Source organism: Rousettus aegyptiacus, unplaced genomic scaffold (genome assembly GCF_014176215.1).
Source record: "Rousettus aegyptiacus isolate mRouAeg1 unplaced genomic scaffold, mRouAeg1.p scaffold_m13_p_15, whole genome shotgun sequence".
Classification (NCBI taxonomy): Eukaryota; Metazoa; Chordata; class Mammalia; order Chiroptera; family Pteropodidae; genus Rousettus; species Rousettus aegyptiacus.
Window position 1 is genome coordinate 4,702,958 of NW_023416290.1, and position 14,444 is coordinate 4,717,401.

A 14,444-nucleotide genomic window follows, 5' to 3' on the forward strand; every position below is an offset into this window, starting at 1 on the left:
GTACATTAGGGTCTAGTAGAACTTCCCACTTTTCAGACAAATACTGATATGTTTTGATTTAAAAATGTTTCAGAGTAATACTGTAGTCCTATAGAAGTGTGGCAATTTCATGGCTAAAATGATGGTCTTATAAGTTACTTTACACATTATGTATAAGCTATATTTAAAAGTTTTGAATGGCTGGCTTAGAGTAATATCATTTGAATAATTAAAAAATGATTAGAAAAACCACTATTAAGTAATTCTATGAAACTGTAACAGACAATTTTTAAGCAAATCGACTTCGGCAGGCCCCAGTCAACTGTGCCTGGTTCCCGCCGCTTTATCATACAGTGGGCGTCAGAATCCTCTCCTCTGAGTTTTCTAAGCCAAACGCCGCACACTTTCTAAGACCAGGGAGTGGTCGAGTACAGAGGAAGCAGAGGACTCCCCTGACTCCTCTGCTGTCTCCCTGTCCAGCCCCCACCCCAACCTCCAAATCTAGCTTTTGTATGATTTCCTCAAATCTACTTAAAATCTTTCAGTGACTCCCATCCCTAATAATAGAAAAATCCTGCACGTGGCAAGAATGCCTCCAAGATATCTATCTGGTCCTTGTCCACCAGGCCATTCGCACCTTCCTTTACTTCCTAGCTAGCACTGAATACCGAGTTACCTCAGACTTGAGGGAGGCTGAATCACCTGGATTTCTGGCTTGTTAGAGATCAGACCGCTGGGCTCCACCCCTGCAGTGTCTGATTCGACAGGTTTAGAGGGAAGCCTAAGAATTGACATCTCTATGCTCCCAGGTGATGCTGCTGCTGCTGCTGGTCCAGGGACCACTATTCGTGAGCCTCTGTTCTAGAAACACGCACCTATTATTAATGCCTTCTTCCTATATCTACCATTATACTTCCTTGGCTTATCTAGAACAACTTTTCTCCACTGTATAAACATTTTTTTTTTTTTCCCTTCAAGCTCAGCTTGGGAAACACCAGTTTTATCATCTGTAAAAATGGAGTTAATAGTGCCTATCTCCCAGGTTTCTTATAAGATATAAACATCGGTCAGCACAGAGCCTAACATAACGTAAGTATTTAAAAATGCCAGCTGTATCATGACTATTGCCATTAATTATTCCTTTCTCCAAAAAGCCCTCCTCGAATCTGGAACTGGTTTTAATGTTTCTGGATAAGACTTTCCTCTGTTTCCTGTACATCGATGTCAAACAACTTTTCATAGTAGGTGGAAATTATCCACGTGTTGCCTTTCCCTAATGGGCACACACTTACTGAAAATGGTGATTATCTTATTATCATCGTGCCGGAAGCATCTGGAACAGTGCCTGGACTATAGCAGACACCTCTGTCCACCTTCGCTAAAACTTAGAAGGGGTATTTGTTTGTTCGGATGGGTTTCAGGCTGCTTTGGACGTTTCTGCATTCTCTCTGTCTACTAAATTACACGATTATCCGGGCCTCCCCAATCTGGCTTCATGCCAACTGCTCTTCTCAAAGCCACCGACGACGTCCGGGATGTGAAATCCAACAGTCCCTCCGAGCCTGCGTCTCATTTCACTTCCTTCCCTCGAGAGATGCTACCGCGCCCTTCCCCCAGGGACCACACGCAGACGGCCTGCTCCAAGGTGGGACCTCCTCTACTTCCTTCGTCGCATTTATCGCGGTCCCCAAATAACTTCCTTATTTGCGTACAAATGCCGTCTAAAATGCGCGCGCTCATCTGCCTTATTCGAGACCTACGGCCAGCAGGCCCTGGCGCTAATGTTTTAATGACTCCTGGTTTTCTTACGTGGGCTGATTAGGTCTACAGCAAGATGTCATCAGCGGAGATGCAGACAAGAGGAGAAGCAATGGTTTTGCAGTGAAGACAAGTTCAATTGGGAATCTGTCATAGTTGACTTTCCTGTAGAACATATCCATGAGAATACCCCAGGGCATGGCAGTGTCTAAGGATAACGCTTCTCAGAGAGACTGAGGCAAAGACGGAGAGTCTGGTGTCTTTGTTGATCAAACAATAATGTATTGAGGAGAAGCGGTATCTTTTACTTTGAAAAAAAATTTTTTTTTTGTCATAGTCTTGATTTTTGCCCTATCATTTCCAATCTGGTCATCTATGAGGTCTTTTGATTGGCATGAGACAGAAGAGGGGAAGGGGGTTTATGATATTTTATCTTAAACACACTCTCCCGTTTCTAGAGAACAATGACGTATAAAATTAAAAAGTATTCACGAGACATGCATAGGTGAACATAAACCCAACTTTGAAGAAATTTTTAAAGAGGGAAATCCTAACTTTATATTGGAAGAATGTTTTCACTTGCGAAACTGTGATTTTTTTTTAAAGTATTTCAATACTCCATTATGAATGTGTAAGGCGTTTTATAATCATTTTTTTGTTCTCTATAGCACATTATTATTCCAATTGTATGAATCTGGAAACTGGAATCCTGTTTATATAGCAGAAATAAATGAGGTGTGTTGTAGAAACATGGTGAATTTCCTCTTAAATTATCTGAATACAATGCAGCTAACAAGGCATGGCTGCCATTTTTAACACACACACACACACACACACACACACACACACACACACACACACAGCACTGGGATTGGTAAATGTGGTGACGTGGCTATATAAAATCCAATAGACCCATTAATTACCAAAAAACAACTCCACCAACCAGGTTGTTTGACGTGTGTAAAAATAATACCTGGCTTATTGACTCATAGTTTGTATACAAACCGACCACTTCGGTGAAACTTCGTAGTGTATAAATGTAGACGTGAGAAATTGCCCAGCGGAAGTTTTACCTGTTCTTTAAGAAGTTACTTGACATATGCGTCCAAATGCAGATACTGCTGTTTTTGCTTTGAACTTATTTATTTGTATGAGGGGTCGGGACAGATCTCATTAGAGCGGTCGCAGAGATCCATTTGTCACATAAACTAGGGGAGTAGTGACCGTAGCTCGGTCAGGGCAAACATGGCTTTGAGAAGGAACAGACCAGTTAGTTACCTGAGCTTGCTCTCAGCTGCTGCTCCGTGAGGTCGTCCTCACAGGCCCTGGCTCCCAGAGAGGCGGTTTCTGCAGAGAACAGCAGAGAGACAGGCCATCAGCACACCACGTCCGGCTCTGCAGTCAGGGCCAACGCTACAGGAACCCAAAAGTTGGCCGTGATGAGATAAGCACCAGGTGGAGCTCGGGGGCGTCTCCGGCACACCTGGCACCTACTGGGCAGTGGGCAGCAAACTAGTCCAGACAGCAGTGGGCTCCGATCTGCTTCTCAGTGATCGGCAGCTCACAACAGATAGAACAGCGTAGATAGAATATGGAAGCAGGAAAGGTTCATTCTGACTTTTACCTCTTGGGTATTCTGCCAAGACTATATTATAGGATTACGTATTATGAGGATGAGGACACATTATATAAGTTTGAGCATACTTCTACTTCTCTGTCAAGATAGCAAAAAAACAAAAAACCAAAACCAACCAACTAACCAAACAAACAAAACAACTCAGTATATGGTAGCTGATGTGAGAGGCCAAAGCCAAACACAAACTCTTAAGGAGAACTGAGGAATACGTATGTCCCTGTCATATTGATAAATCCATGTCATTTTTCTGATCTTTTATTTGAGCTCCAGAGCAGAGTGCCAACGTCGTCTTAGTTCCCTAAACTTAATGCCAAACACAAATCATTATTTTCATCCAATTCCATTCTTTCATTGTATTCCCTATTCTAGAGAAATCTAGAAAAAACTAGACCTCAGAAATCACCTTCAACACTTCTTTCTTCTTCCACGTGCTCTTGATCCCATTTTTCAACCAGTCTTGTCATGCGGGTTTCTCTATTCCTCCATCATCCTCTTTCCTGACAATTTCAACAGCCTCCATGGTGATCTCAAGGAAGAGACAAGAATTCCTTGTCTTTCCAACCAAATCTCTCATCAAATCTCAAGAGCCGTCTTTCAGGAATACAGAATCGTTTGCATACAAATCACGGCTCGTCTAGCTTTGTAGGCATGGATTCCAGCTATATCACTTAATTTCTTTTAAGGCTCAATTGCCTCGTTTGTAACATGCAGATGTAATTGTATAAATAATCAACAATTAAGAGAAAATAATACAAATAAAGGTGCAATAAGTAATGGTCTTTAGAGTGAAAAAGCAAATAAGATCTTATTGAGAGGTTCAAAAAGCTGTCACACAATTCTTCCGCTGCCAGGGAGACTCATGTTTATCTAATATTTCTAGGCAATAGAATCTCTGGTTGATTCTGAAGGCTTTAATTGAACAAATAATTAACCTTGAAAATAGAAGTGCACACCGAGGCACTATTATTGCACTTATTAATTGTTTTTCCTGCTATATACAAAAACCTTTGGTCTTTCGTGGTAATCTATTTAACAATACGATCATAACAAACAAGTGCCCTCTGCCCAGCAACAGAAAACATTGTTTTCATGTAACCATATCTTACATTTGTCTTGAAAAGAAGAATTTATCGTCAGTCCTCGCCTATACATCCAAGGGTAACTTCTACGTAGATCACACACAGTATTGATGTTCATCCAACATGTCGCTCAGGAAGCCCGCCTTCTTCTCTGGTGTTGGTGAGCCTTCATCAACGTTACTCCTTTTACTTATGGAATGTCTATCCTGTCAAACTCTTATTATTCCCTCCAAACCCAAAGCAAGTGTACTCCCATCACAATTGGCTTATACATATGTTTCAGCACTTTTCGTATTCGCTTATTGATGTATTGAGATAATTCTTTAGAGATGATCCATGTTTATTTTCTCTAACCAACTCTGACTTCTTTAAGAACTTTCATCTTCACAGATTCTCAGCTAAGGACAGAATGAGGCATATCAAAGGCACCTAGAACACTTTTATTCAAAAATCCTAATCTACACACTATAGCCTAAAACGGATGGATCTCCAGATGAGGAATTTATCAAGGCTTTGCTGAGCTTCAGAACTCTAACTTCATTTATACCCAAACAGATACTAATTCTTGTTCCATACATGTAAATATATGCATGTGTAAAACCATTTACTTCCCTCTTTTCTAGTAAAAAATAAACGATTTATCAAAGAATCCTTACCCTCACGCATGCACACGCGCGCACACACACACACACCAGTGTATTAAACAGACCAGTTCAAATAGATATCAGTGGTACCCAGTGAATTTGACCCATTGACTACTGCTCCTTAAAGAGTCACGAAAATAAAAATAAAACAGCGACAACTTATTAACTTTGTATCTCTGCCAGGAATTGTGACAGCTATCTGTATAAAACAGTCATGTGTTCCTCACAATAAGGTCAATTATTAATCTTGATTTTACAAATCAGGAGCCTGAGGCTCAGAGAGGTTAAGGCTCCACCCCCGCCCTTAGGTCTCCAAGCTTGAATCTGCCAGAGCCTGGAATAAAACCCAGGTTGTCCTGGCACAAAAGTCTAAAATTCTGAGTGTGTCCAGTTGAGACAAGTCGGTTTTGAGGAGCCTGTAAAGGCCAGACACAAAGTGTGGGCGGAGGGAGAAAGTGACTTTTCAGACTTTTCACTAGTCCTGTGAAAATACTGACATTTCAGAAAAGATTTACATTCACTGATGACACAATGTAACCATATAATAGTTTGGTGCCACATGGAAATCATTTCATTTGAGAGCAATTTCAGAAAACGTACAAAATGTCAAAACCAGAAACCGTTATTTAACCTCACGAATTAGGTCACGTGGCCCGGGGAGTCGGCTCCAATGAGAGCGACTTGTACAAATAATTTCACAAATGAGTGTCATTCGGTATATCACAGAATGTTTTTTCGGATTTGCAACAATGCTGTACCCTTTATACAAATGATATAAATATTTTAATAAAGGAGCTTTTAGCTCATCAAACAGGCTGGCTAATCTACACTTTTCTGCCTGTGTAAGATGGATTGTGTAAAAAAACCCAGTAGTGACACACGGCATCTTTCAATATTTCACTTTCGTAATTGCTCTGTAATAACAAATCTGACTGCTGTTAACATGATCTGTCTCTTTTGCTGGTGATTTAATTAGATTACTAATTTGTGTTCTCTAGCACCTGACCTTTCTTGTTTAATACTATTAAAAATAATACCACTGACAATTTATCCAGTATTCTACTCCATTCTGTCAATTTGGTGATGATCACACATTTGGAAACGGTAACAAATTACCCTATTTTTATTAACACAATGTGGGCGTAATGGGCCGCATTTTTCTGTGGAATAGCGTATCGATCATCACCTTCGCCGTCATCAACAGCGCTTTACAGAGTACTTGCTCCGTGCCCGGCACTGGCTGATGCCCTTTTACATGTGTTAGGACACTCCTACCAAGGGGCGGACCTACGACTTCAACCCGGGCTGTCTTATTTCAGAGATATTCTCTTAACCACAATGATCTATCTACTGAGCCATATTTTTTAAATTCTCAAAGTAGCTTTCCTCTTAATTCTGCAATTATTCCCCATGTTCATTTTCCTCATTTGGCCTGAAGTCTACTCACCATCGATTCCTTTAGAGTAACTCAAATGCTCACGTCCCCCCAAACAACGCTTTGAACCTAAATGTGTAGGGTTCTCATTCTCTTTGATTTATGAAAAGGGATGTCCTCACAGCTCTCTCTCCTTTCTCTGCGCTCACGCCTTCACCCATCAGATCACCCATCACATTCCTCCTTTTCACCTTTCCCTTCCCTCGTATGAATAATATTTATTCTGGTAAGTAAACTGATAACTCGCAGGTATTTAATCTTATTTCAAAAATCATCAGGTTCTTATCTGGCAAAACTTTTTCTTTTCCTCCTCCTAATTGGAATGAATATATACACATATATACACACACACACATACACACATACATACACACATACACACACATATTTTAAGTATAATCAATACAAATCTAATGGTCAGGGAAAGATTTGGAAATTTTTATGTTTTAAAACGATCAAGATATATAAACAGAATTCTAAGTTTAAGATCGTTGGTCGTGATTGGGAAATAAATCTAATCTGCACTGATGACTGCCACAGCCATGTGCTTTTTATATTCTTATCAGCGAAATTGGGGGAGCATTTGGCACAAGTTCAGTAGAAACTGGAATTGTTAAAATAATAGGTGAATGTTTCAGCTGCCAAGTATTGTACTAAGACAATATTTGTCTATAAAACTTTCACGTCTCGCCCTCACCACTGATTTGTTAATGCATTAAACCACGAAGTATATCATTATTTTTAGCAAAATGTTTATTACATACAATAAAATATATACAGCCAAACAGAATAAACATTAAGCCAACTAGTCTAAAGTAATAAAGAGAAGGAGAAACATTTTCTGTAGTCCCAGGTAACACTGAATTCCACCTCACTTTTATCCATTAAAAAAAAATGATCCCCATTTTTATTTTTTAATTGGAGAATAAGACGAAATTCTAAAAGAGAGTCCACAAGTTCCAACACTCCTGTACTCTCTCCTCCTTGCCCTCTTGAAGCTCCTCCCACCCCTAGCATAGCTTTGTGACTCATTGGAAAACGATGTTTTATAGACCTTGTGAATTCAAAAGAGAAAATCTTTGCAGATTATTCTGCATTTCAGGGTAATAAGAGAACATTTGTTGGAAACCTGTTAGGTGCTAAGCATGTAACATGTGTGTCCTTTCTCAATCCTGGCAGTAAATCTGTAACAGAAAAACCCTTGCTTTCACAGAAGAGATGAGATATCAAAGGTCAGACATTTGCAGTAAATATTCCCAAGGACCAGAGTGGCGGAGGTAGGATCTGGGCTGAGTCCGCCTGACTGATGCTCTGTGCCCTTCCTCTAAACAGCACTGCCCCCAGGCAGCGCCTGGGACTCTTGGGCCAGGCAGTCTAAAAATTCCGAATCTTCTACCTTCTCATAAAAGCAGCTCAAACTCCTTCAAAGCAAATTCATCATAACAAGATCAGTATTTAGAAGAACACATCGAATTGGACATTCACTGCTATCTCGGTAGTTTACACGTAATAAAGGCTCTGATGAAGCAAGTTTGCAATTAAAAATTGGTTCAAGTGGTCTTCTCTCTCCTTTTCCTACCTGGATGGATACAGACATCTAAAAAAGCTGAGTGACTCAGCATGCTACCAACCGGTGTTGAGTAACCAAGCAACATCATCTCTTGCTGGCCTGCAGTGCTTTCTCTAAAATTATTTCTTCTAGGAAGTACTAGATTAAAGTGCATTGGATGCTCCAGTGTCAATGATCTGAACAGGGCTAGATGTGTGAAATTTTTATTTTCTGGAAAAGCAAAGCTCCTTTGTCAGGCCCCGTCTGTTTTACGCAGAAGTGATTTTTGTATAGTAAGGGAGTAGTTCTCTCCTGGGGCGTCTGGGCCAGGAATGTCTCATCACTGGTTTCTGATGCTTGAATCATCTATGACCTCAGTGTGGTGGGACCACAAAAGAATTTAATAAATTCCTGATATCAATTAGTTTCAATAAATTACTCATACATCTTCTTCATGTCTCAGATTCTAAAGTTCTCTTACTGAAATATTTTTTTCTTAGATTTACTAATTCCTAATATGTTTCTCCATAGAAGACTTTTACTTCTGATGGTTGTGAAAGAGAAAGATCATAAGGTAGATCATAACATCACGTTCACAACTATCAACCAGCTGCTCAGTTATCGAGACGTAAGTCTCTATAGAAGTTGTCACAAAATCTCTGTGTACTGCCTAATAAGATTTTCGTCTCTTAGCATGTTGTGTTGGCCCTATTCGGTTGGTCATCGACACAGGAACACCTCTGGTCTGCACACGGCTCCTTTCTTACCAAATAATGGCCTCTGCCCTTGTGGAGGTACCAGCTGTCCATCTCAACCCTTTGCTTTCCATCTCGCAGCTAGTTTTTACTCCATGAAAACCTCAACCTTCTACTCCACGGTTACTATATCCATGACTACCCTCATTTTAGGTCAAATGCCTTTTGAAGTTATTTTTTAAATAGAAAAGAAGATAAATGTTCATCCAGTAGCAGATCTTTATCACTATTCCCTGAACTCTTTCAAAGACTCCTTATGATGGTATTATTTACCCAAGGGGACAATGCATTTCTTTGTCTCCTTCATGTTATTTGGTTCATGTGGAAGCTTCTATACCTTCTCTTGTAGTTTCAGCTCAAAGACCTTTATAGTGGCAGGGGCCTCCCTCTAAGACTGCATTGTTTTTAAACTACTACAGTTATAGAGTTGAATCAGGTTCAACTTTTTAAAAAATGTGTTCTGTGATTTGTAATGATTTCCTAATTCCCATGATTTTATTTCTATCACATTCGGTGAGTTCCTTGGGCATACTTCTTTTGAACCATTATCTAGGAAACCATTATTCGCTCTTGCATGGAAAACCAAAGTAAGAGACCCTGTGTTGAAATTATTGTCGATCTTTTTTTAACTATTTGAGATTCATTCTCTTTGCTTGAAATTTTGAGCAAACAAAGGTAAAAGGTGAGCCCGGCCCTTGGATAGCCCGTGTTGTTCAAAAAACCATTTCATTAGGAGAATATTGATGATTTCTGTGTATATAGCCATGTTACAGGCGAAAACCATGGACTTAAGGACTTGGGCTCAAATCTCAGGTCCCGAGCTTTCTGGCTATTTGACGGAGCAAGTTACTTAGCCTCCCTGAAATTCGGGATCCCTTACATGAAAATGGAAACAAAATACTTAGATTTCAGGGAGCAATAAGGGGTAAAATTAATGAACATAAAGTCCCTAGTCCTGAGAAAGTAGCAGTTGTACTCAACGCATGGTTCTTCTGTGGCTTTAGTCTATGTTGAGTCTATCCTGTCGAACAAGAGTTATTTAAATGAAAGACTACATCGCTTTGGTATTATGGCTTTTTGGATTATATGTATGTGTAATGTACTCGTTGTCCATCATTTAAGTTAGTGTTTTAAGCCTTTAAAATATCAATATTATTTGTGTAGATATTTTGGAAACAGCAAATGATAACGAGACTGAACAGTGGTTTCCTAAACGATTTTGCGAGGTTTTTTTAAAGCCCTAAGCAAATTTTACATAGGCTTCAATAAAAGTGGTTTGTGTACCAAGTTCTAAAGACCGTTCAGTTCATCACATTGGTTGGGCCACTTACAAAAGTCATAGTGAAGACGGTGAATGCCAAAGGATTGGTATTAGCACACGAGTCAGCTCGAGATTTGCTCCTGCAAGAGAGGAATCCTCCCCGCCCCCTCTCCAAATCCCAACCCTCAGCCTCCTATTCAGAGAAAAACTTAAGGAGTCACAGACAATCTCAGAATGCGGCAGTCTCCAAAACTCTAACAAATCTCCATTTATACAAAAACATTGGATTTGAGTCATTTTCTAGATTATTCCTTGCACTCCAGCCATCAAAATCATATGACCTACTGAACGCACTCTCAAAGCACAAAACACATGTTTTTTTCTCCAAAGCAACTTACAGTGAACCAAAGACAGTACTTCAGAGCGTTCACAAAGGCAAGTTCGATGGAAAATGTATAGAATAGGAATTAAAACTCTGGCTTCAATCAGTGTGAATTTACTCCAATCTATTAACATCTTGAAGCCAGTCTTCTTGTCTACAAAGTGGGGATAAAATGGTCTCTTCTGCTTGCCACGCCAAGTCATTGTAAGGATGAAATATAAATTGTCATTGCCACGTCCAGGTGACCATGCACAACAAGGAAACACGATCTTGGTACTACACTTTTAAAATATTTAATGTCTTAAATATGTTGACATGAAATGCACCATTACTACTTATAATAAACTATGCTATACAGTTATATATTACAGGGGAAATTATTGCTTTCCACATGCAGCCTTATTTATTTTGTGAATTATATATGGTCATAAAAGAAAATCCTCAGATGACTAGATCGATTCTTTTTATCAACACTATAATTGTCAAAATAAATTTAGCATTAACCTAAAGACGCAGGAAACTTTTCTAAATTATATGTAAATAATCCTTGGATTTTCACTGTTTGGAGTTTTCTACATTTCACCACGTTAGAAAAGGTCAAATTTATATGGCCATATACCCCAAATTACACTTGTGAGAACTGACCTAGGCAAATGATGGATACAAACATAAGTAAAATAAATCTGGAGGAGGAAAGTTAGTGAAAGTATGCATAGCCTCAGAAAAGGAAGATTAGAAAGGTTAGGTTGGAGCCAAGAGTGAAAAATGCACTATTGGAACTTGCTATGAATTTTCAAGACAATACTTATGCATACCCATGAAATGTTTATTTAATAAATCATTCATTAATGAGCAAACAGATTGATGAGATTTGGCACATTGTTTTCTTTGGACTGTATTAGCAGCAGAAAAAATGGTTTCTGAGACATCGCCAATTTTTTTTTCTCCTTTCCCTGAATGCAAATATTGGCAAAGGATCCCTCGATTCTGGCAAAGTGAGAGTTTTAAGCAGGGGATGCCATGATCGTATTTGCATCTTCAGGATGCTGCATGGAGGGTGAAATAGAGGAGAAGTTTTGTTATTAAAAATAAAGAAAAAAAAAACCACTGGAACATTCACTGTACTTCAATCTATTATTATCTAGAAGAAATTGTGGAAAAAGCAAGAACAGTGATACCATCGGGGAGTAAGAGCATGTTAAAAAGTCCAAGATTGGGGTGAGAGAAAAGATGATGAGCTCAGTTTTGGACATGAATTAGAGCACAGCTGCTCAGTAAACATTCAAATTTATGGAACTAGATCTTGGAAGAGAAGTGAGTTGAAAATATTTAGAAGCAGCAATAACTAATACTTGCGAGTAAATGACACTTCTCAGGAAGAACACAGAAAAAATGGCAGAGGAGAGCTGAGGCCAGAACTCCAGGGAAGGAAGATTAAAAAGTAACTGGTGCTGAAGATAACTGAAAGATGAGGAAAAATAAAGACAGAGAACGAAGATGTAGACACAAGACTCTGGAGGGACTGGTAAAACGATGGCCAAAGGGAAAGAACTTCTCCAGAAGTTTGAGGCACAGGTATAAAATTACACAGAGAAATCAAGTGAATAAGGTCTGACGGGAGGGTTTTATAAGGCTCTGGTGATGTCGTGAGAGAAAATGGTGTCTTGGACCAAAGAGGCAGTAGAGGAACTGGTGTGCATTTCCAAAGAGGAGTAGATAGGATTTGCTGATGGGTTTGACAAGGAGCGTGAGAAACAAGAAGAATCAAAGATGACCCCAATGGGTTTTGCTCAAGAAATTAGAAGAACGGAGATGCCGATTACTGGGATGAGGGACAAGGCGGGTGGAAGGAGTTGGGAGGGGAGAGAAGGGCTTGGAATCGTCATTCAGAACATGTTTAGTTTGAGATGCCGGTTTATGAAGGGAGTAAAGGCGTGAAGCTGGCAGCTACAGGGGTGGGTGCGGAGAGGGAGAGGCAAAGAGGCAGAGGGAGAGGAGAAGAGGTGCGGAGGGGTCAACATGTACGTGGCAGTTTACACCCTCGAGACGAGGCTGCATACGCGCCTGGAGAATGCGGGTCCGTCACTGACACTGGGCTGCACTTCCACACAGGGACATGCCACAGCAGGGGACTCCAGGAGTCCACCCCACCGGGGAGAAGCGCTTCATCTTTGATGTCGTTTAGAATGGCCGCTGCATGGTATAAACGATAGCTAAATAGGTTAAGGATCCGTTGTTTTGCTGTTTTTAAATTCCCTATAGGGAATGCTCCCTACTTATTGCCTGTTCTGTGTTGGAATACCCCTCTGCTCACTCTCCAGGTAATAAGGAACCAGTAAAGACGACTGAGCAAGAACAGCCAAAGAAGTAGGGAGAAGATCAAGAGAGAATGGCGTCTGGAAAATCTAGTGAAAGAGACATTTCGAAAAGCTGGGCTAAGTCAACTTCTTAAAGGCCGCTGGTCGGTCGCGTTGGGTGTGGACTAGAAATGAACCACTAATTAGTCAACGAACAGGCCCTCAAGTCCTTGGCCAGAGCTTCTCTTGCGGAGTGGGGAGGGCGAACGCCCTCTGCACGTGGGTACGAGAGCGAATGCTGATGAAGGGAACGGTGACGTCACGTGCAGACGATGCTCTGGGGAGTGTGGCTGTGAAGGGCATCGGAGGAGTGGGCAGCATGCGACGTGTGGACAGCTCCGTGGGAGGGTTTTGTAGGTGGGGTGACGTGGAGAATGTTGGTGTGAAGATGGGAATGAGCTGATGGCGAGGGAAAGATTAATGAGGGCGTGAGGGGCTGACTGGTGTCGGAGGACGCGCTCGGGCTGGAAGTCAGTGGAAGCTAAGCTGGGACGTTTCGAGCTCACAGAAGATGGAGACTCTCAGGATCGTCACCGGAATTGGGGAGGAGTGGTGTGGGGAGTAGGAAGGATGGAGGAGAGTCAAGAGGGGCCAAATGTCGTCAAACGGGGACCAGGAAATATGGTCAGAGAGCAAAACCCGTTTTGTTTTAGCACATAAAACCATTCATGTCGTCTTCTTCCTGCTACACTAGGACAGAAATCATTTTTGCTGAGTAATGATTTGACTGGCAATTCTATCCAGCTATAAGCCAAGACCACCATGTTTTCATCGTAGGTATTAAAGGCCATATAAGCGTTACAATTACATCAACAAAGATGAAAACCTTGCAGAACACAAGCATTTCACGAAACTCTTCAGTAATGTGCTACGGCGACACTATCACATTGTACTTTTAATAACATTTCTAAGTTTGATCAAAAAAATTTATATGCAATGCACATATGCAATATGAGATTTTGGTACAAGATGAGGAAAAGGTCTCACAGATGTGTGGTTAAGTTCATCATCCTAACTCATCAGACGAAGTGACTCATGATCGTCACCAATGTAAAAGGTGATGTATGCACTAAAATCATGTTGTTATTAACATGATTAAAACAGAAAACAATTCTGCAAAATATATATATGCATATATTGCTATTCTAAAAAATATGATAATAGTGAGGAGAAAAAAAATCAAACTTCAAGAAGTGTGGAGAATTCACAAATGAGGACTAGAATTGAAATACAAAAAGGTGCACAATAAACAGAAAGCTAGAAATATGGTCACTTTCAGAAAATGAAAAGTATGTTTAGGGAGGAGCTAGTGGTAAAAAAAAACATGAAAAATAAAAAGTAATTTATTTCTATCTCACTTCTATAAACTATAAATAAAATCATCTCTACTGTGGTAAGTAACTTGAGCCAAATGCTGAATTCTCTTTGAAGATTTTTAACACTGACATTATTAAGGATGTAGAAAGAAAAGATGTATATGTTGATCCAATAAAATAAGTCATATGAGAATAAATGACATCTTTGATATGGCTAATTCTTATCGCCTGTCCCATACACTAACATTTCTTTACCCTGACCTTATCTGCCCATAAAAGGCAACAGCTAACGT

General features: G+C 40.1%; 1 protein-coding gene across 3 annotated transcripts in view; it reads right to left on the minus strand.

Annotated features, from left to right (window-relative positions):
* Positions 1 to 14,444, minus strand: part of ZFHX4 (zinc finger homeobox 4) — a 171,399-nt gene that overhangs the window by 27,836 nt on the left and 129,119 nt on the right. For all 3 annotated transcript variants that reach the window (XM_036232783.1, XM_016128126.2, XM_036232782.1), the window contains exon 5: positions 3,016 to 3,084. In XM_036232783.1, the coding sequence (XP_036088676.1) occupies positions 3,016 to 3,084 (69 nt within the window). The remainder of the gene's footprint in view (positions 1 to 3,015; positions 3,085 to 14,444) is intronic.